The sequence below is a fragment of the Melozone crissalis genome, unplaced genomic scaffold, assembly GCF_028551555.1.
Source record: "Melozone crissalis strain CALT ecotype California unplaced genomic scaffold, PUWL_Pcris_2 ptg000006l_1, whole genome shotgun sequence".
In the NCBI taxonomy this organism is placed as follows: domain Eukaryota; kingdom Metazoa; phylum Chordata; class Aves; order Passeriformes; family Passerellidae; genus Melozone; species Melozone crissalis.
The window spans coordinates 24,270,349-24,291,911 of NW_026535784.1; the positions used below are offsets into that span (position 1 = coordinate 24,270,349).

The window sequence follows — 21,563 nt, forward strand, 5'->3', positions numbered from 1 at the left end:
CTGGAGCTGTGGTCAGGGACACAATTTATATTTATTTTTATTCATCTTGGACTGTGGTTGTGTCTACTACGGGGTCTGCCTTTGATCTCTGACAGTCATTATTTCCCCCCACCCCGTTCAAGTCCAACCTTGCCTTGCATCTACCTTTGTGGCCCCTCCAGTCATATTTTCCCTCCCTTCCTTTCCCAAGGAAACCCTCAAATTCCAAGGAATGGCTTTTTACAGCTCATTGTGAGCAGAACCACACACACGGCAGACATCAAGTTTACCATTTTCATCCCTTCGCTGACAGCATAGAGAGACCTGCGCCTTCCCAATGTGCTTCACCTGTGGCCAGAGAGAGACCGCCTCTCTTTTCCACAGTGAGGTAACTTTCGGTGTGGCAGGCTGGTACAAGTGCAACAGTCTGACGTAAAAATATGTTTTTGCTGTCTCAGGCCTGCACCGTTCAGTGCCCTAGTGCAGCCCCGGGTCACCTGCGGTACCGCCCGTGCTCCGCTCTGCCCAGCCGGCTGTGGGTCCCAGGGCAGCCGCAAACAGCCGGACCTGTGCAGAGCCTCGTAGGGCGACGGGCAGCTGGCACCGAGGAGCTGCTTCGAGAACAGCCCTCCCCCGGTGTCCCCGAACGTCCTACGGCTGCAGCCCCGCTCCGCACACCGGCTTCCCAGCGAGGAATGGAGTGTAGCGGTGGGAGCGGCCCGGCCCCGGCCCCTCCCCGCCGAGGCGCCCCGGGGCCGCCCCGCGCCGCGCCCGCCCCGCCGCCGCCGCGCCCGGGCCGCTCCCGCCATGCGGCTCTGGGTGCTCCTCGGCGTGCTGCTGCTGCTGCAGGGAGCGCTGCCACACGGTGAGCCGCCGCCCGACGGGTCCCCCCGCTTTGCGAGGCGCTGCCGGCTTCCCTTTCCCCAGCCGTACCCGCCGGCCCGACCGTCTCGGGGACGGGAGCGGGAGCCATCACGGGAGGGGCGGCGGCGGGGCTCCCGTCCCGCTGGGCAGTAGGCGGAGGGAAGCCGGGTTGCTCGCGTCGTGTGAGGCCAGCAGGTCCCCGAAGCTTCAGGCGAAAATGTGGGTTTGAGAATGGGGAGAGGCGTTGGCAGCAGCCCCGGCTGCTCCTGCCGCCCGCTGTCTTTGGGGTAGAACGTCTCAATCCGCGTCCTGTTCCCTGTGGCGCCTGAGGAGGGGACACAGCTGGACGTGGGACAGCGTTGGGTGTGATGCTTGGATTTAAAAAACAACCAAAAAAAATTTGGCTTCTTGCATCGTTGTTCGATTGAGAGCATCGAACTTCACTCATAACTTGAATATTATGAGAAACGTTCTCATAACTTTTTTCTCACAGCCGCTTCAGGCTGTGAGAAAGTCTTGGTAGGGAAGCGACATCCGTAACTAATTTTTGATTTAGGTAGACTTTAGTTAGCAAAAGGAAGACTCTTTCCCCCTTGCAAAATGTAAATGAACTTATCAATACTTATTCGGAAGAAACAACAAAAAAGTTATTCCATTGTTTTTCAGTGTGGAAGGGTTTGGGGATCAAGGCCTGCATAACGCATGGAAGGGTTTGTAGTGAATAGGAGGCAGGCTCTTAGGTGCGTGGTGAAAGGCAAGTACCACAAGTACTTTAGTAGGTCATAAGGAAAACATTCTTATAAGAACATAAAAAATCCTCCACCCTAAGATAAACATAGAGAGAATTTGTCAGAGAAGGCTGTAGAGTCTCCAGCCTCTGGGAAAGTCAGAGCTCAACTGGGCATCGCTCAGAGCAGCTGAACAGAGATGGGAAGGGAATTCCAGAAGCCTTTTCCAGCCTAGTTTTTCTCATGCCTACATGCAGAGGAATTCCACTGTGGATCAGATTGATGCAGGAGAGGATTTCTGCTGAAAGATCTTGTCTGTGTATACCACATCAAGAAAAGCGGTTTCTGTTTGAGAAGTAGACAATAAAAACAGAATAAATTGTAACTTGGGTTTCAGAAAGATTTCCCAAGCCTCTGTTCTTGTCAGTTTCTTATGTTTATGCTGTAGTGTGACTGGGTGCTCCCCCCTCTGCTATCCAGAAGCTTAGCAATGGAAGAAAGTAACCAAGTATATTTAATAAGAATTTCTTGTCTAAAGCTAAATGTAGAAGTCCTAATGTAGGAATTGCAATTTCAGAATACTCTTCCTAATTTATCTCATATTAATTTATGAACTAATGAAACATGCCCCTCCAGATTGGCACTGTTTGCATGATTAACTTTTTGTTTGAAGTATCACAAATTATATGTGTCCAGCTTGTTCTGTTACATTACTTGTAATCACAAAGACTCTTTCCTCATATAGTAATCCTGCTGGTTAATTATACTTCATGGTAATCTCACACTTAATTTATATTTTAAAATTTACTTTTAAAATATGACCTCACGATTAATTTATTTTCACTTCAAGGAGGAATTAATCAGTGTAAGTGAGAGAGTTCTCAGTCTCTGATGGTGCCAAGATGTGGCATGGGACCTGCCTTGTGGGGTGGCTATGTCTGGTGGACAGTGAAGGTGACTCTCTTGTACTTGTGGGAGACCAGGCTCACACACTGCTCCTCGTTCTCTGGGCTGGCACTTGAAGATCAGGGGCCTTCTTGAGTTATAACCTGTTCATCTGTGAGACTAGTGGAATGTGCGTGTGGATGTAGGAGATGGCTCAAAAAACAAATGCTTTTTAGGATTGTATAACTAACACCCATTTTGATATTGTTGTGTGGGTAACATTTGTGAGAACGAGGGGCAGACATTAAAGAATAGGGTAAGACAAATACTGTCAACCAGGAGCAAAGGTGCTGCATGATACATTTCTTGGTGGCATATGGATGCATAGTCTCCTACTTTGGCATGATCAGTTATTTGGGATCCCAAATGTACTGTTGTAGCTGAAAATTAGTACAGTGCCTCTTTAGAACCAACTTCAGGAGCTGATCAGTGGTAGAAATGAGGCATTTTCTCAATTAATATTTTTTCTAATTCTTAATTTTATTATATTTTATTATATAATAAGGAATGCTGTTGCACTAAAGCAGTGCAACATTAGGCAGTGCAATGTTATTGAAACAGTGAGGGCTCAGTGCATACCTCTGGTGAAAGAGTGAAATATCCCAAACGTGGCATATTCATGTGCTTGCATAAATGGGCTGCTTGACTTTGTTCCCTTTCTTGGGAAAATCTTGCAGATTGCATAAGGAATTGGAGGATTCTTGGTGATGGTTTCTGTGTCCCTGGAGGGATTTTATTGTGTATCCTCTTTACCTTGGGTAATACTGTAGCAGTTAATTTTGTTACCTGGCATAAAAAGACTTAATTCAGGTAAAACAGAAGACCGGATTGTGAGGTGCAAAAGAGGTGCTAGAAGTGGTGCTAGAAGTGGTCAGTAGATATCTGGAAAGACAAGGGAGTGTTGGGGAGGAGCATGGCCGCAGCTTGCTTGGAAACTCACCCCTTTGGGAGGTGCAACAGAGGCAGAACCAGGTTTTCTGTGTAGGAAGGTAAGAGCTCATCTGATGTGTTTCCTGAAATGCCCCTGCTGTCACCTGCAGGGAAGCACAAGGTCAGGCAGACAAGGCTCTCACTGAGCGGCTGGGAGTGTGGTGTAGGAGGAGAGTGTGAACTCGCTGAACTGCAGAAACATGAAACAGAGGGAGCTTGTGTGGAGAGGAAAAACTTAATCTTGGGAAAATCAAAACCAGGCTTCTGGCACTTCAAATTGGAAAGCTTTCATAGGGGAGTCTTTAACAGTTTCTTAAAGGCAGAGTCTCAGGTGTGGCAGAGCACACAGTATGGGATCAAGCATTTCCTAGGGATGAGGTTGCAGGGTCCATGTGCCTTAGAAATAATGTCAGGATCGAGGCTGGCAAAAAGGAGTGGAAATGTCAAAGAGTAGTTTGAACAAATTTCAGTAGGGTTTGATGGGGAGGGGGAAGAAAAAGGATGGCTGAGCCAAAGCTTGTGTGCTGCTACAGAGTCATCTGGAAAGTTCAACAAGGAACTGGAATGGCCGATTTGAAATGGGAATGCTTATGCAAAAGGCTTGTGGGGCCTGTCAGTGGAACCTCCCACTACTAATGCACAGTAGTGGGATGGAATTTCACTAAGATGGAACAGCTTACCCAAGGGAGAAGTGGCAGTATGTGTTGAAGAAAACTTTTGTGTTAAATCTGTTTCCTGGTGGGTTTTGGTGGTAAAAGTCACCGGGGCTGAAATGCCAGCCCTGTGGAGAGGAACCAACCTGGTAACTGACCACGCAATGTGTAGTGACTGCTCTGCTAAGGAAAACCAGAGGGGCAGCAAGGACTGGATAGAAAAGCAAAAGGAAGGATAACTTCGCCTCACATGGGCTGGGTCACACACGTCGAGGTGTGGTGCACAATGCAATTGTTTAGATGGCCACAAATAATGACTTACAGCAGCTATTCAGAGAGCCCCTCAGAAGAGCAGCAATTCTTGACTTGCTCTGGAGCAGTACTCAAGTAATTGGATTCAGATGTTGTTGTGGAAAGGCCTGACTGTAGTTCTAATATTCTTTCAGGAATAATAAAAGACAAAGAAACCACTGATGTGTTTAATTTTGGAAGGGGTAATTACATAAGAGGAGGAGGCTCCTTAACTCACATGTGGGTTAAATATAAAAACCAGAATAAAGCAGACCAAAAGAGCTTGAGAAACAGCTTACAAAAGGATAAAATCAGCCATAAATACTTTTTCTTCTTCTGATGTACCATGATGGGGCAGGGAGACATGGCTGCAGAATTTTTATGACTGGTAGGAATGGGGGATAAGAAAGAGCATCTATAGAAAGTGAAATTTAAAAATTTATCTGTGTACACCCATGTTCCCTATGGAGCTGCTTAGAGAGGTTTTAATGGCAAATGGTGACATGATAAATGTAGAAGAAACTTAGAGTGCAGTATCCTATGAAGCACTGTAAGAGCAGGTTCTGAAATATAATTTTTCTCTATGAGGAGAATCATTAGAGCACATCTCATTAACATGCCAAAAGAATCAGTTATCAGATAGAGAAAATTAGCAACATTAATTAAGTGCCAAGATATTATGATATACACCTGAGTTGTAAAAGAAATTTGAATCTGAAATTGGTGAAGCCTTAGCCCAGATGCTTGTCATTACTTGTCTTTTTCCAGAGAAGGCCAGTGAAGCTGGTGAAGGGTCTAGAGGGTAAGTTCTGTGAGGAGTGGCTGAGGGAGCTGGGGTTGCTTAGCCTGGAGAAAAGGAGGCTCAGTGATGACTTCATAACTCTCTACAGCTACCTGAAAGAAGGTGGTAGCAAGGTGGGGTTTGGCCTGCTCTCCCAGGCAGCAAGTGACAGGATGAGAGTACAGAGCCTCAGGCTGGGCCAAGGGAGGTTGGGTTGGACATTAGGAGGAATTTCTTCACAGTAGGCGTGATTGGACATTGGGATGAGCTGCCAGTGGAGGTGGTGGAATCACTGTCCCTGAAGGTGTTTAAGGGAAGACTGGATGGCCATGGCCTAATTGACATTGTGGATTTTGATCAGAGGTTGGGCTCGATGATCTCAGAGCTCTTTTCCAACTGAATTGATTGTGTTATCACTGCAATCACTATATCACATCAAAGAACTGTAGCTTTCCAGTGAAGTGGAATATCCCAGTATTTTACAATATTTGGAGGAGGTAGAGGCACAAAGCCAGATGTCTGTATTCTGTAAACTGAACTAATGAATTGCTGTTATGTCAGTATGGCTTTGGCATGACTACCTTTTTCTTCTTTTTTTTTTTTGTTTGTTTGGTTTGGTTGTTTGTTTGTTTTTTTTGGTTTTTTTTTTCATTTAGAAGTTTTGTTCTTTGGATCTGCTGAGGTTCTGTAAGGACTTTTTGTAAGAGTGTGGCCATGGATGAGTTGGTTGATGTAGTTGGATTCCCAAAAGCTTTTATTGTAAGCCTGTTGTAAAAGATTCCTTGGGAACCAGTGTGCTGTGAGACAAGGGAAGACTTCTCATGGAATCATAACTAATAGGAAATCAAGATTAGGAATTAGTCTTTTTGCCATATGGATAGAATTGCTTTTATCCAGCTCAATTTAACCGGGATCTTGTCAGGCACATGCTTTTCAGCATGTTTAAGTATCTGTTAAAAGAAAAGAAAACTGTCAGTAAAGAGTTGTAGAATGATCTCTCAGTTTTGAAGAACTGGGCAGGGAAAATAGGACTTCACATTTCATGTTGGTGGATGCTAAATAACGCAAACTGTTCTAACTTCATGTATGCCTTGATGGGTTTCTACTTATGAATTTTTAACCAATATTTCGTACGTAGGAAAGTGGTCTTGGAATTACACTTGATTATTTAAACAAAAAGTCACTTCCTAATATTGCTATCTTGAAAAGTAATGAGCTGTTTAGACAGGAAAGAAGAAACCATTGATATGTACAACTAGATCTGAGCATACCTTGAACCCAGTGTACAGTCTGCTATTGTGTTCTTGCCATTAGCCAAATGTGGTGAAACTGAACTGTTGTAAGATGCATTTTCTTTACAGGAACAATTGGAGTAGGACTTGTCAGTCTGGAAAGAAAATCAGTCAAAAACCCTGAAGTTCTCTAAAAGTATTTGTGTTGGAGAGAATGTTATTGGAGAAACATGAATATTTATTTATTTAATACAAAAACTAGAAGGCATCTGGTATTTATGTGAAATTTTTGTAATTTTCAAAATTGACCAGACAAATCAATAAAGGAAAACAACCAAGGACAATATAATTTAAAAAAATACAAGAAAACCCCCAAACCCAAAACCAGCCAAGCACGATAAAATCATGACAACTGTGGTTCACAGACCCCTTGAGCTGAAGGTTGTTGGAAGCTCAGGAGAGTAGTATCAAAGGAGCAGAGTGGTTGCCCTGTTCCCGGATTGGCATCTGATACTAGGTGGTGCCAGCGCAAATAATATTGACCTGACCCACTGTAGCCTTTCTAATGTAATGCAAAGAAAAAAGGCTACAGTGGGTCAGGCCCTCCCTACAAACTCCTGGCTTTTACATTTGTGCTCACAAGGCACTTTGTTGTTTAAAAGAAATGTGTTGTGCATCAGCCTGGACTTGGAGAAGTCGAAGCTGACTCAGTGCAAGGTGTCCAGCTGGGGTTTGAGGAGTGTCACAGGAGCCATCAGTGGCAGCAATCTGGAAGTCCTGCTGTTCATACTGGCAGCCTGTACCAGTTGTAATTATGCTGAGTATGTGAGTATGCTGAGTTTTTCATTCCAGAGGGAGCCTGTTGGTTGATTTGTACAATGAAATACCTCAGTGTTTCCATGTGGAAAACAAGAATTAGCTGTCAGGTGCAGTTAGTGGTGTTTCTGGTGTCTGGCAAAAGCAGTTTTAGGCTTGTCTCACAGAAGAACTGTGCTTCCTGATGTCAATTAAAGTTAGAATATTTTGTTTGTTTTTATTTTTAAATATTTGAGACACCTCACTTTTTCTTTCTGTTTCCTTTGTTAAGGCAACTGGGCATCCTTGTTGTCTCTAGGAGATAATGAAATCTCTAATTATTTCTCTCTAAATAAGATTCTGTCTTTATCTGGACTGTCAAAATAAATGGCTCTTATGGAGAAGTGACAACTTAAGTAAGTCACCTTCAAGTGACTGAAGTATCACTTGCATTTCAGTAATTACTGTAAACTAGGAAACCTGCATCACTATTAGTATTTTATAAATTGCCATGAAGTTCTACACTTGTGAGTTCTTCGTGTGTCCCTTGTGGAAGTGTGGTGTGTGAAGAGGCCATGCAGAAGTGATGGGCACGTGACACAAACATGGAGAGCTGGTGTAGCATTGAGCACTGCATGGCAACGCCAGGAGGTGGAAATGACAAAAGTGGCTGCAGATAGAAGTGTTGTACTTCTTTCTCTTACCATTTGTAAAGTTTTCATACCTTGCATATTTCTCTGTTTATGTAAGTGTAGATTTTCCACATGTTCTTGAAAGCTCTCTTCTTTTTTTTCCTTTTTCCCCAGGAAAATGGGTCATGGCAGACTTCAAAAACTTAAGGAAATTAACTCTTACTAAGTTCTATGTATCTTTTCTAGGAAGAACAAAACTTCAGTTATTCTCTGGGATAATAAAGAAGATTTTTTTTTCCCAAAGGACTATATAAACTTTTTTCTAATCAGTAACATTGCCTTCTTTTCTTTATTTTACCAGTTATTGGACAGCCTGCGAAGAGTAAGCGTCCCAAAGAACCTGGAGAAAACAAAATTAGGCCTGTTAACAAGAAAGTAAAACCCAAGAATGCCAAAATGAAGGAGAGAGAGTCTGTGGACTCCTCTTTGAAGTCGCAGTCCATACTGACACAGGTGATGGATAAAGGTCATTTCCAGAAACTAGCTGCCACCTTAAGCCTGGCTGCAGGACAAAGCATAGAGCTGCGATGTAAGGGGAGTAATGTCACTTGGAGCTATCCTTCTTATTTAGACACCTTTAAAGACTCCAGACTCAGGTAAGCTATTTTTCATTTTTTGCAGGAAAAATCCAGAACATTTTTTCTCTTACTGTGTTCAGCACCACTGGTGTTTTAGTTTGTTTGTGTGTTCATCTACATTTTTACGGTCGTGATGTTCTATTTTATAGTTTTTAGTGTCCACAAAAAGGATGAGCAATTTTTAGTCATCACCATTTGCACTGTGAGGTAGTCTTACAGCATGTGAATTCTGTTTCCTTCAGATGAATTTAAAATGAAGATGTTGTTCACCATTTGATCCAGCCACAAACAGGGAACCATGTTAGGGTTGGTCCAAAGTAAAACTCTCAAAATGTGTGTGTGGGTGTCAGGTGCTCACTACCAGCTCTGTTGCTCTGCAGAGATCTGCTCGTGTTGGGCTGTACTGGTTGCTAACGTGGCTACCAGGTAAGGTAGTAAGGTTAATTTCCTGAAGAGACTCAAACCCACATCTCTTAACTAGCAAAAAATACACCAGCCTTCATGCTAAGGAGCACGTGAGAGTAGTGGTTCAGTCAGAGTTGCCTTTGCATGCAAGTGAAATTGCAGGGCTTGTGTTGCATCTGAGTTTAATGCTGAGGGTTATTACTTTAAAGTGAGGAAAGCTTTTTCTTTCATCTTGTGACATCATAATGAAAACCACAGAAAGATTTGTTAGAGCAGGAAGAGGAACTGACTGCCCCACCATCTGAGTGTCCTGTTGCTCTGAGTATCTTTTCTGAGACTCTCCATACATTACCTTCCTGGTTTTTTCAGGGTAGTACGCGTAGCTAAATGTAGATTAAATGTAGTCATTTAGTTCTGGTTTAGAAAGAGGAGGGGCATATAAGGAGCTTAAGGATGTCTTGCACAGGCATTTTATTGCTCTGAGAAGTGTTTGTTTTCAGTGGCTGCTTTATGGAGACTGTGAAGCACTGTGAGTGATACCCAAAGAAAGAACAGTTAGGAGCTTTTCTTGGATTATTAGGTGAGAGGGACACAGAGGTATGAATCAAGATGTCAGCTGCTCTTGTCCTGTTGTTCCTAAATGAAGTACAAGTGAGTGTGCTCTCACTAAGTCACTCAGGTTATCTGAATCTCAGTGTTCATTACCAGTACATTATTTACAGGTGTGATGTTACCTTAAAGTCACTCCCAGTTAATTAGTTTTTCAGGTATATACTACTTCTTTCCACTTCTGTTTCCCAAGGGCAGTGTTGATGAATGGCAGTTACCCACTGTGATCTCTAGCACATCCTCCTGTAATTCATGAGCCAGTTCTCTGTGCCATTGTGTGCTTGTCCCTTGCTGGCTGAGGTGCTCAAGGACTGCCCTGGCTGAGTGCAAGGCTTCTGCCACAGTAAGTTACAGCAGCAGGCTGGTTCCTGCTGTGGGCTTATCACAGCAGTATCTGTCCAAAGGCCTCTTTAACCTGCTACTGCTTGTTCTTTTGCAAGGAATACTGTTCTATCCCGGATTCTTTCAGCAGGTGGCGTTTATTAGCTGCAGTACAGGCCTGCCCTCCAGCAAGCAGGGCTGGGTGAGCAAACCAGCAGGGAGTGTGCATGTAGCGGTGGCGGCGTCGTTCTTAATGCTTTGTGCATTTGCACATAGGTTGCTGGCGTGGTTTGGTCCTGTAGACCTCCAGGCTATGCCATCTGTGTGTCAGAATCTGGCATTGAAGAAGGCAGGGTGAGTATTCAGGGTTTCTGGAGAGGAATCTGAATGCTTCCTAATTAGTTATTTGATTGTGTATTCTTCTCATGCAAAATTAAGTGTTCTCTGTGATGCAAGAAATTGAGATAGTTTGGGAAAACAGAAAAAAGATATTTATGTCATGATTGTGTAATTTTCTGGTTTTCAGTTTGAAGTAATTTGGGATCCTTCAGCAATTTACATTTTTGTACTCAGTCAAGTTAACAGTGGTAGTTTAACCATGCAACAAAAGTTAGTTGCACCACATAAAATAAGTGCTGTAAAACATTTTGATAGGGGAGATGTAACTTGCCTAAGTATTTCTTTTCTTTTAGAAGTATGTAAGGCATGTACTTAAGGATCTGTATTGAAATATAATGGTCATTGCTTTTGAAATAAGTTGTTAAAGCAGTGAGGCTGTGTTTGACTAAATAATCACTTTTGAATACAAGCAGAAGATCCTAAAATTAACTAGAAAAATTGAAAGCATAGATTAGAAGCAGATTTCAGAGTCACAGAATAGTAATAATTTATGGAGACAGTGACCACAGAATCCTGTGCAATGTCTCCATTGTTACATTTTGATCACATTTTTAGCATGGCTTTGCTAATTATCTCAAGGTCTTTGCTGTAATAGGTGCCTGTGAAACAAAGTCTGCTCTACAGAATGTGAAATTAGAAATTTATGTTCTGTGGTTTCAGAAAGGTTTGATGGATTTTGACTGGAAGTACCATAAAGGTACCATGTTACTCAGCTCAGCTGGCAGTGTTCGTAAGTGAGCTGGCAATAGAAAAGGTCAGTAAAGCTATGACCTTTCCAGAGGAGCTCAGATCTTCCTCATGGAATATGCACACCATGCACCAAGCATCAACTGCAGTAGGCAATTTAAAAAGTTTTATTAATACATTACCTTCATTATTTTAAAACAAAATCATGAATATAGGGCTGAGGGGGGAGATTCAGAAAACTTATTAGCAATTAATAACCTACAGCAGAAATTGCTTAATGATCTAGGTAGATATATGTCCAGTATCTTCTAACATTTTTGAGTACTTAAAGATCAAGTATAAGATAATCCCCTCATTAGCAGTTAGTGAGGTGTGGGGCAAAACCCAAGCTAATTAACTGGGCTGGGCCTTTTTTACCTCAGATTTCCATGTGGGTCTTGCTGGACTTGGGGCACTGGTGCAAACCAGAATTGATGGCAGCAGCAGGGGGATGTGGTGGGGCCAAAAGGAGGTAATGGAAAATGAAGAAGGAGTGGGTTGGTGTGCCAGAGGAAAAGTGAAAAGGAGGAGAGACACTGGTGATGAGATCCCTGCAGTTGCTGGGGACTGATGACTACAGCTCTTCTGTTCATAGCAACAGATGCTCAGCCCTCCAGTCACTACTTTCCCCTTAAATAATAGAAGGTATGTACAAATTCAACTACTGTGGCATTTTAGCTTGCAACTAGTTAAATTTAGCATCAATGTAATGTATTTTCTATGGGAGGTTGCAAAAAGAAGTAGGGATAAAACTCAGATGTTTTGCCTCCATTCTATGGTTACCACATTTTAAAGTCACCCATATGGTAAGGAGAGTACAGCAATCTGGGGAACAATATGCCTTTTCTAAAAAGGAAGATTTTCATTAGAAAAGCCATTTCTGTAGTATTAGTGGCTATGCTTTCATTGAACTTGTTCTTGTAGGCGTACTCTACAACCTGGTAAATAAAATATTTTACTTACTGTACTAGAGAGTCTCAGGTTTTAATGGGTCTGGAGCTGTTACATGTGCTATAATTATCATATCTGAGGGAGTGAGAGATGCTGAGTGGAAAGGAGGAGGAGGACTCTTTGGCTGCTTCTTGCTGAGATTGAGCAGAAATTCAGCCTTTCCACTGCTCTAACTGGAGTACACAACAGTACACACTGAGACAATTTACTCAGCTTTAGAGACTGTAGTGTGCCATACAGCTCTTGAGAGAAAGCTTGAATCATGCAGACATGGTTCCCAGCTTAAGGACACACATAAGCTTGCTGCAGAACTTCAGCATTATCTGTAATGCTCTCTTGCTTTGTGCAGCACTTAAATACTTTTTGTCTGAAAACTTTGGGTGCTGGCTGAACTGGCCAAAAACATTGGTGGTGTTAACAGTCAGAGGCTGCTCTTGCACCCCTAGCATGGAAAGGCTGGAATGCTGTTTTGTAAGACTGTGAATAACAAATTAATGACTGGAGGCTCACCCAGAAACTGGATCTACAACATAAGAGAGGGATAAAAATAAGGGCAGGCGGATTTTCCCTTTACTAAAGCTTTATAGCAGAAAGCTGCTCTGACTTCACACAGTCTCTGTGCTGCCTGGCTGGAGCCTGGGTCTCCTCTGCTGAAGGCAAGCTGCTTTTGACTTTGTCTGATAAGTAAACTGACACAAAATGGAGCTGCTCTGATGGAAGAAGCTGGAGCAAACAGCTGGATGTGCATCACATGTACATTCCTGTGAGAGGAGATGTCTGGACAGGAGCACTACCACAAATATTGAGGAAACTGGGTGTGGTGGGGGCAGAATTAGACTGAAATTAGACTGCTTTCACTGAATGCATCCCACAGGCTTAGTGGGATGTCACTTGTGCTCATGTGTATAACTGAATTTGATTTTGCTGCTTGTGCTTTGAAGTTTTAAAGCTAAGGATTTTTTTCTTGTGTAAAACAGCAAGGTGTTATGTTCCTGTCCTAGTGAGTGTGTGTTTGAGATAAGCTCTCTTTTGTCGGTATGAATGCAGCTACTTGAGAGTAGTTGGGTAGATGCTCTTTGAGTGATGCTATGTACACTGTCTTTGTAGAGATTTTTACATGAATATATGTTTTAGCTTCTAAATGTGGCACAGTTTTCTCACAAAAAGTCTTCTGAATTTTATTTAAAGTTTGATAAGATGAATGTATGGAATAAGATTTTGGGCTATGTTTCTAGTATCTTTAAACAGTCTGGTAATGTTTGTATATACAACATTTTTGCTTTGTGACATCTGCAATGCAGCAAGGTTTTGGCTTCTGGGTCACATTTCCCAGCATCTAAAATACTAATGAAATACTAATAAAATGATAATTCACCTTGGAAATATTGATTAGCTGCAGAATTTACCATTTATACTTTATTTTATATGGCCTGTTTTGTCTGCTTAGTATGGTCATGTCTCAAGTTTCAACACCTGTACTCTCAGATGCCAGACTTTGTTATTGCATGTTTGAGGATGACTGCCTTGCTAGGTTATTACTGAATAGCTTGTTCACAGTTAAGAAGAACACACTGTACAATAATTAATTAAGTCTGACCTTATTTTGCTATCTGTTGGGATTTCAAGCTATAGCTCAGTGTCTGCATTAATGATTGGAGGCAGAAGAGTTCTGGCATAATGGTTGCCCTGTATTGTAGACATTTATTACTTGATCTTTGGAGAACATTTTATTCTGAGGTTGTCATATAGCCTGTGAAATGTGAACTGTGAAACTAAACAGTAATAATACAGACTAGGACATGTTTTGGGTTTATCTTTTCTTCCTTTTGGGTATGATACACAGCATGTTCTCTTGCAGATAGGAATCTCTCAAAAGTTACCCAAAAACTGAAGATAGTTTATAGTGTGAGGTAGTGCATATATTAAAAATGGAAAGGCTAATGCACCATAGTAACATGATTCTAAAAAACAGAATCAGACATGGTTGGGTAGAGCAAGTGCTTTAGTGGATAGGAATTGTGATTTGTCTGTTTATTGAGGCAGGCCTCAAAACTGCCCTGTGGTGGATCCATGTGTGTCTGTGTTGGTGTGGATCTAATGGTGTCTGAGGGCTTACTGGAAAAGGCAGCTCTCAGTTATCTGTGTTTGAGGTGTGTATTTGGTGTATTTTAATCTCTGAGCTGCTGGCCTGGCTGAAGGCTGAGATTTGGGTTATGTGCACTGCTGCTTGTGATCGCTGCTAATTGTGCAAACTGCTGGCAGAGCACCTGGGGAACCAGAACTCCTGGGAAGCACATGCAGCTGAAGTGGTGGCCTCTGTTTGAACAGTTATTCTGCCTGCAATGGACAGTTAAACAAAACTCTTAAAAAAGAATAACATTTTCTTCAAAGATGCTAATCCTGGAAAGAAATTATTCAGTCAGGTATCTGCCTTACAGAAAAACTACCACAATAGTAAGGATTAGGAGGGCAATAAATATTCAAAAAAACCCACAGTTGAATGAGTATGAGAGCTGTTCAGACTTAATGCAAGGTGTATATTTGTCCAAATCCCTTTTAAAACACTAAAAAGAAGTTCATTATCAAATACCTATATTGGAAAAAATCATTCCTGACTTGATTAGAAAGAAATTACCTTGTAACTCAACGTCTTGCAAAGGAAAGAGGGAACCCTTCATGACCTAGATCCACTACCATGAGAGGCAGCTGGTTGAAAATAATATTTTTAAGGGTTGGAGCAGCAGCAGAGTGCATCAGTACTGCCACGAGGCTGTGCTGACAGCATTCCCTGAGAACTGGTACTTTTGGGCCATTGCTTTTGCAATCCATCTAAAGTCAACCCAGTAGACTGCCAACCACACCACCATCTGTCTGCCAGAAAGAGCCAGGAAGGTAAACTTTAAAATATATTAAAAAATAACAAGGTGAGACTGTAGCTGCTGTATTTCATAACATAGGACCTTTGCCTTTTAGAATAATTGTCAGTATCTATGTAAATGTCTGCATATTTATAAATATTTGCACATTTGCAAATGTCAATCCACTGAGAGATGTGCCTGGAGAAGGAAAAAAAAAAAGCAAATCAAGTCTGAAATAATCACACAGGCTGAATTTTGTGTAGTTACGTGATGGCACTGCCAGTTCACTTCCAGCTGTTCTCAGGGTCATGCTCTAAAATAGCCAAGGGATGTGGAGGAAACTCCAGTGAGGTGGCTTAGACCACAGGAGTAGGTCTTGCAAAATGACTTAATTTGCAGGACAAATCCAGGCTGAGGTAGCAGCTCTTTGCAAGTGGAAACTTGGACTGGTATGTTAAAAATTGGAAAAACATACACACTGAAAGCAGGCAGAAATTATTAAACAAACTGCAAACTGTCAGTAGAGTACCTGCTACTAGCTACTTGTCAGTCATCTTTGTTAGGTTTTATTGAAGCAGTGTTACAGTATTGAAAAAGGACTGAGGTCCATGTGGGTTGATGTGTAGAATGAAGGAACAGGCTATACATGGACAAACTAGGCCAAAACATAGATGGACATATGGCCTAGAACAGTCACAGCCCAGTTTCAAAGTGGAGACTTGAAGGAATCCAAAAATTAACTGTACAAGACTTTTGCAAGTTCTTGTATGTAGTTAAAATCAATAAAACTGCTCATGTAAGCAATCTCTGCTGGACCAAAAGGGGAAGTGGCAACGGAGCTCTGAAAGTGAAAAGTGCTCAGTTGCAGAGAAGGAATAAAAAAAATCAAAAGTGGAAATGAGCTGACAGAAACATACAAGGAAATACATCTGTGCTTGTCTTTGCCTTTTGTTTTTATTTTTCCGCAGCATAAAGCAGCTTGACAGGCACAGTCAGCTGATCCTTGCAAACTCCACTGCAGCAGATACAGGTGAATACAGCTGCTGGCTTCAGCTGTGCAATGGTAACAAATGCAGGAAGGATGAGACTAAAACAGGGTCAACATACATCTTTTTCACAGGTAATTAACTCACTGGGGGATTATTAATGGAAATATATTTGCTGGTAAGGCAGGAATAATGCTATATCAGTGATTTCATTGTCAAGATTTTACTGCCACAGTTTTCATCTATTTTTAGTGGATGTTAATGAAGACTCTGTTGGTGGGCAGAAAATTACTTGCTTAGTGTGATTTTTTTTTTTTTTGAGTCCATTTTCCCTCAGATTATGCAAAATACCCAAAGTAATGGATAATGCAATGAAAAGCACATACTTTATAACAGACTTTCTGAGGATTTTCTACAAAACTAGTAAAAATGTTATAATTCTTGAAAATGTGTCTTGATAAAGAAAATAAATCTGTGCAGAAGATTCATTTTGTCATGGCATTCAGATGACCCCATGCACTCTCTCCCACTGTCACTTCATTCCAGTTACTTGCAGTGCCTTAAAAAACTCAGTAAGGCCACAATTTCTCTGAGGAATCCTTATAGCATGTTGAGAGGCAAAACACTCTTCAAGTGCTCATGATGTCCCCCAGAGCCTGTGCACAGTTTGCAGCTGCTTGGTACAACAGAGCTGAAATCAAATGGTTCATTTTTTCTTCTGGAAAGTGTTCCGAATAGTAAAACAACCTTTGATGCCTCATTAGAGCTAAAGTATTTGTGCCTAGAAAATGTTTTAGTACAAAATGGTAAGATAGGGTTGTTTGCAATACATTTTGGAGTTAAATTGGACCATGAGAAAGAAGAGCTTAATGTTTTTAGGATACATTCCTTAGAAGGGCTGGAATAAACTTTTCCGTCAAATTATTGTATAAATGCTTGTGCTAGAAAGAGGAATTTCAGATTTAGGTTTCCAAGAAGCATGCCAATTACAGAAATACTGCTCAACTGTGATTCTGAGGGCACTAAATATTTCCTCTACTTAGTACAGTAAATCAAACATTTTGACTAAAAGCATAGGTATAAAAAGTTGTAGCTTCAAAAAGTATATTTTTCTAATAGTCCTTATCTTACCAGTGGTGATTTGATCCAGATAAGTTTTTGGAAGCTTACTAAAAGACACTCCAAACTTTTCTTAGGATTAAAAAAATACTTCATTTTTATTTTCAATTTAATGTTTCTTTAATGCAAGCAATGCTCTTTTTTCTTTTGTGGGTGCATATTAAAATTAAGCCAAAGCTTTTTGTTTTAAATGTTGCTCACAGCTATTTTCTCTTGTCAAATGTACTTTTCTTTCTGTTTAACCAAGATGTAATTATTTCTGTAATTATCTTATCTCTTCTGCACAGACAAAGAGGAGCTTTTTGTACCTACTCCCAGTTATTTTGAGATTGTCTACCTGAACCCAGACAAACCTGCAGTCATCCCATGCCGTGTTACTACTCCTTCAGCAAAAGTGACTCTTCACAGGGAATTTCCAGCAGAAGAAATTGAAACAGATGGAACTGATATTTTTTATGATGCAAAGAAGGGTTTTGTCTTCCAGCACCCTTCTTCTGATCATAAAGGTATTGTCTACTGCAAAGCAGAGTCACAGGGAGCACCTCAGATTTCCATCAAATATCACCTACTATATGTGGAAGGTAAAGTGCAGTTTTCTCTGTGCTTAAATTGACTCTTCTGCTGACACTAAGAAAATAATTTTTAGAAAGTAAAATAAGTAATGTGAGTTTTAAAATCTTGATCAAAATATATGTGATAAAACATTTATCAAGTTTAAATTCCAGCAAGTTTCCCAGTTGAAAGGGGAAAGTTGCAGGTCTAAAACACCTGTTGCATTAAGCAGACTGATTCAAAACTGACTCTCAATTTTATCAGTGTGTTTAACTTTAGCAGCTGATTTTTTGTTTCTGAACACTGTCTCAGTTCCCAAGGGCCCACCCTCAACCACCATCGCGGTGTCATCGGGTAGAGCTGCACTCGGTGACGGAGTTCGTGTCGTCTGCACCGTCCTTGGGGAGCCAGATGTGGATGTGAGCTTCAGGTGGCAGTATCCAGGGCAAGAGGTAAGAGGTGTATGCCCTGCCTGAAAGGGTTTGTTCGTCACAAAGGCAGCATTTTGAATGCTTTTGCCAGTTCAGGCATGCTGGCAGGAGGAGGCAGCATATCCCCTTTCAACTTCAGCCTGTCTTTCCCTGAGAGTCTCCCTGAGAAGTCACACAGGGATGAGGCTGGAGAGCCCTGTTAGTAAAAATCAAATTCAGCAAAGCTCACTCCTCTGTCAGATTTCCATTCCAAAGATACTTTTCCTCTGGCAGGATTTCCTCAGACAGGGTCAAAGCCAAGCAGCATCAGGAGGCTGTTCTAGGGCAAGGCACAAGGCCCACCGCTGCCTCTGTGTTTGATATCCCTTCTTTCTCCATGGCTTGGGTGCATGAATTATCCCAGCACAGAATTTTTAAGCTTGCCGATATCCTGAAGCTGAATCTGCTTCTGCCCAGCCTCACCTGAAAGAATCCACAGGAAACACAATGTGAATCTGTGGTCTCTTTTCTTGCACAAAGTAAGATGTATCTGACTAGCATTACTGAAGGTCCCTTCTCTTTTCCCTCTAACCACCCTCACCTGTTACAGTAGGAGCTCATTTCTTAATCACTCTAGACCCAGCTTGGCCTTCCAAAACTCTGTATCTCATTAGTGTCCACCCTAGTTTTGCATCTTTCCCAGCCTGGTTTGCTGGCTGTTACTGGCCCAGCTGTTCCCAGTGGTTTTACTGCACCTGATGCATGCTGGCATGTGCATGTTTACACCTCTCTAGCACTGATAGAACATAAACAGCTAAAGCATGCAGGTTATCTCCCTTGTTTGCTGTGGATACCAGAGCTGCAGTGCAGGGCACATGGGCTATCAACAGAGGACTACACCCTCCCACTGCTCCCACCTACGGGGTGAGAGAGGCTTTGGCCTCTGGCCTGCCTCTGTGCTTATCCACTAGGGTAACCTATCCCAGCTCCAGCTGTGCCTGGGGATAGGGAGGGGAGAGTTGTGTTTGGGTTTCTGCCCCAACAGAAGGATCAAGTAAATGTCAGAGTACAGGCACTGCATACTTGTTGAAGACTTAACATTCATTGAGAGTGTTTACATACTGCAAAGAAAAAAGGTGGGGTGTAAGGAGAAGAGACAAGGACCATCAGTGATGCTGGTCATATAGACCTTTTATACAAGAAAAAGGACTGACATTGTTCTAAGATTCACTGGATGTTTCCATTCATGCTGCTGCTTTCAGTGCTGGGAGCTCAGGGGTGGTTTTGTCCCAGCCCACACCACCCAGCAGCTGGGCTCTCACCTACTGCCTGATTCCTGAGCAGAAGCAGCACATCAATCCCTGCTTGTCCCTAGGTATGGTGCATTGTGGAGACCCTCCTTTTACCTCTATAGTCAGTAACCTCTCCTGGTTTTTTTCCACTCAGTTGGTTTTTTTTTCTTGTTTCCCCTTTGCCACTCCCTGACAATTGCTGTGAATGCATACAGATCCACCCTTAATCTGATTCCATGCAACAGGCTTCAAAGCAGGCAGTTAGTTTGAGGAAAAATGGACTAGCAAGAGCCTAACCAGGTAAATAGGGTCCACCTTGCACAGTCTTTACCTTCACTTTCAGCAGGGTTAAGGACGTTCCACTTGCTATATTTAAGAAGTAACTTAAACTTGAATTAAGTGTGCAGTATTACTTGATTGTAGATAGCACTTAATTTTCAGGCTTGGAAAGGAGGTAGACCTTTGCTAAGTGGCTTAATTACTTTTAAAGGTTTAAGAATTTTTATTACATTTACAACTGCCAAGAGTTTTTATGAGGTTTTTTTTTTCTGAAGCTGGTAATGCCTGCCACTTCCTAGGCATTCACTGACTGCAATGTGACTCTTCCCTAAGTTTCAGGAAGACTGAGAGCTGCCTTTGTACTGGTCATTTTGCAAGTGTGAGATTGTAGCTTTGATTCTGTTTAAGTGTCTAACTTAACCTATTGCTACATCTAGCTTAAGCCTTGTAGTATTCATGTTGGTAAGTGGTTAATCCATCTATGTCATGAGGCAAGGGAGGATGGTTTCCACACAGAAATCTCTCTTGCATTTTTATCCCAGCTATTGGTATAGCAGAAGCCAGTGTGCTTAAAGCTGCTGACTAGCAGCTGCTGGATTTTGGAAGAAAAGAGACTGCCTCTGTCTGTCATTGGGCCAATTTCTCTTATCCAGCATTTTGTGACCTCCTGAGGTGCCAGGCAGTGTGACCTCATAACCAGTCCATTAGAGAACTCCTTTATAGAATTTGAAAAAAAAGTACCTTTTATTTAATAACAAAAAACCTCCAAACCAAACCAAAACCAAAAAAACCCAAAAAACCAAAACAACACCAACCATGAAAAGACATTATTTTATATAAAGGGGTTGGGGGGGGCAGGGGTTGTACTTTTGGCTTTGAAGTTACATATACATTTTGGAAAGCAGAATGTGAAGATTAACTCAGAAGTATTTGAGACTTATTACTGTTTGTTTCTATGTTATCTGATGTAGTGTTTTCTAAAACTAGAGGAGGAATTAGTTTTCAACATGTGACCTACAGCTATTCACTGTGCTAAAAGAGAATGAAAGCTCAGCTACCTCATGCCACTGCTGCCTTCTTTTTGAGACATGCTTGAAGTCTGAAAGTGAGCTCACACATCTATCTTGACACCTCCCCCAGGACACCCCACCTATTTGATCAGGTATCTAAATGCAACTTTAGTTAAGTGGCCCAAAACTGAGCTCACGCACAGGCTGCAGGCAGAGCTTTGGCAGGCCCAATTCCTGTGCTCGGAGTGGGAGAGCCATTGCATTATCCTCACCTGGCATAGCTTATTGGTACATCAATATTTAATGCAGCAATGTTGCTGCCACTGCCAGACACCTTCAGTTCCCTCACTTAGGGCTGACTTTTGGATTTAGGCTCGAACTCTCCAGCCTCCTGCTTCAAGGTGCTGGGGTGGTATCACTAAATACACTGTGAAATCACCTGTTTTACGTGGGTGGGTTGTTTTTGTTTTGTTTTGTTAACAGTCTGGGAGGCCTGTGATTATTCAAAACTTCTGGAGATTGATAAACAGAGGAATTGGCCATACTACAAGAATCTCAAGGAGTGTTCTTCTTGTGGAGGATTTTGAAGACACAGATGTGGGAAACTATGTCTGTATAGCTCAGAACCTACAAGGAGAAACAACAGTAGCTACCAAAGTTGAACTGAAGTGATAGAAAAGACTTCTGATTGTGGACTGACCTGTATGTTATTTGACATTATAGCCATTAATTTTCTTTGTTAATGTTTAAATGTAACTTCTCTCTCACTATTTCTTTTATATGTCAGTGCATTTCATGTTGACTAGCTTGACAGGCCACGACAGAGTTGACTCTGTCCAGCAGTAGTGAGTAGTGAGCTAATGAAACTACAGTGAAGCAGTAAAGTGTAAGTCTGAACATGCCTAGGGTGTGTGCATGTTTGCAAACAGGTGCTCTTTGGGCTTTCCTTTGCATATGGCCTTTCCCTCAGACTCTTGCAGGAGGTCAGCCCGCTGTGTGGAATGTGCAATTTTAATATTAAGAGTACTGTACACATTTAAAACAACAACAAAAAAGCAAACTAAAAAAACCTTGTAACAAAGTTAGCCAATAGCAGTTGTTTATTTTGCAAGAATAATTAAATTTCTGAACATTATGAAAACATAAATCTGTGTGTACTCATTTTCATATGTGTGTAA

The 21,563-nt window shown here is 41.8% G+C and overlaps 1 protein-coding gene across 1 annotated transcript; it reads left to right on the forward strand.

The window, feature by feature from the left end:
* Positions 1 to 774: 774 nt before the first annotated feature.
* Positions 775 to 21,425, forward strand: PDGFRL (platelet derived growth factor receptor like). The gene is made up of 6 exons (XM_054295732.1): positions 775 to 844; positions 8,192 to 8,486; positions 15,706 to 15,857; positions 17,130 to 17,423; positions 17,707 to 17,846; positions 20,869 to 21,425. The coding sequence occupies exons 1-6, from the start codon at positions 787 to 789 to the stop codon at positions 21,055 to 21,057; spliced, it is 1,128 nt and encodes a 375-aa protein (XP_054151707.1). The 5' UTR covers positions 775 to 786; the 3' UTR covers positions 21,058 to 21,425.
* Positions 21,426 to 21,563: the final 138 nt, after the last annotated feature.

Excerpts from the sequence above, each read along its gene's own strand:
- PDGFRL (XM_054295732.1), top strand. The coding sequence starts at position 787 with ATGCGGCTCTGGGTGCTCCTCGGCGTGCTGCTGCTGCTGCAGGGAGCG. Across the intron at positions 845-8,191 it reads GCAGGGAGCGCTGCCACACG|TTATTGGACAGCCTGCGAAG; the intron begins GTGAGCCGCCGC and ends TTATTTTACCAG. Across the intron at positions 15,858-17,129 it reads AACATACATCTTTTTCACAG|ACAAAGAGGAGCTTTTTGTA; the intron begins GTAATTAACTCA and ends TCTTCTGCACAG.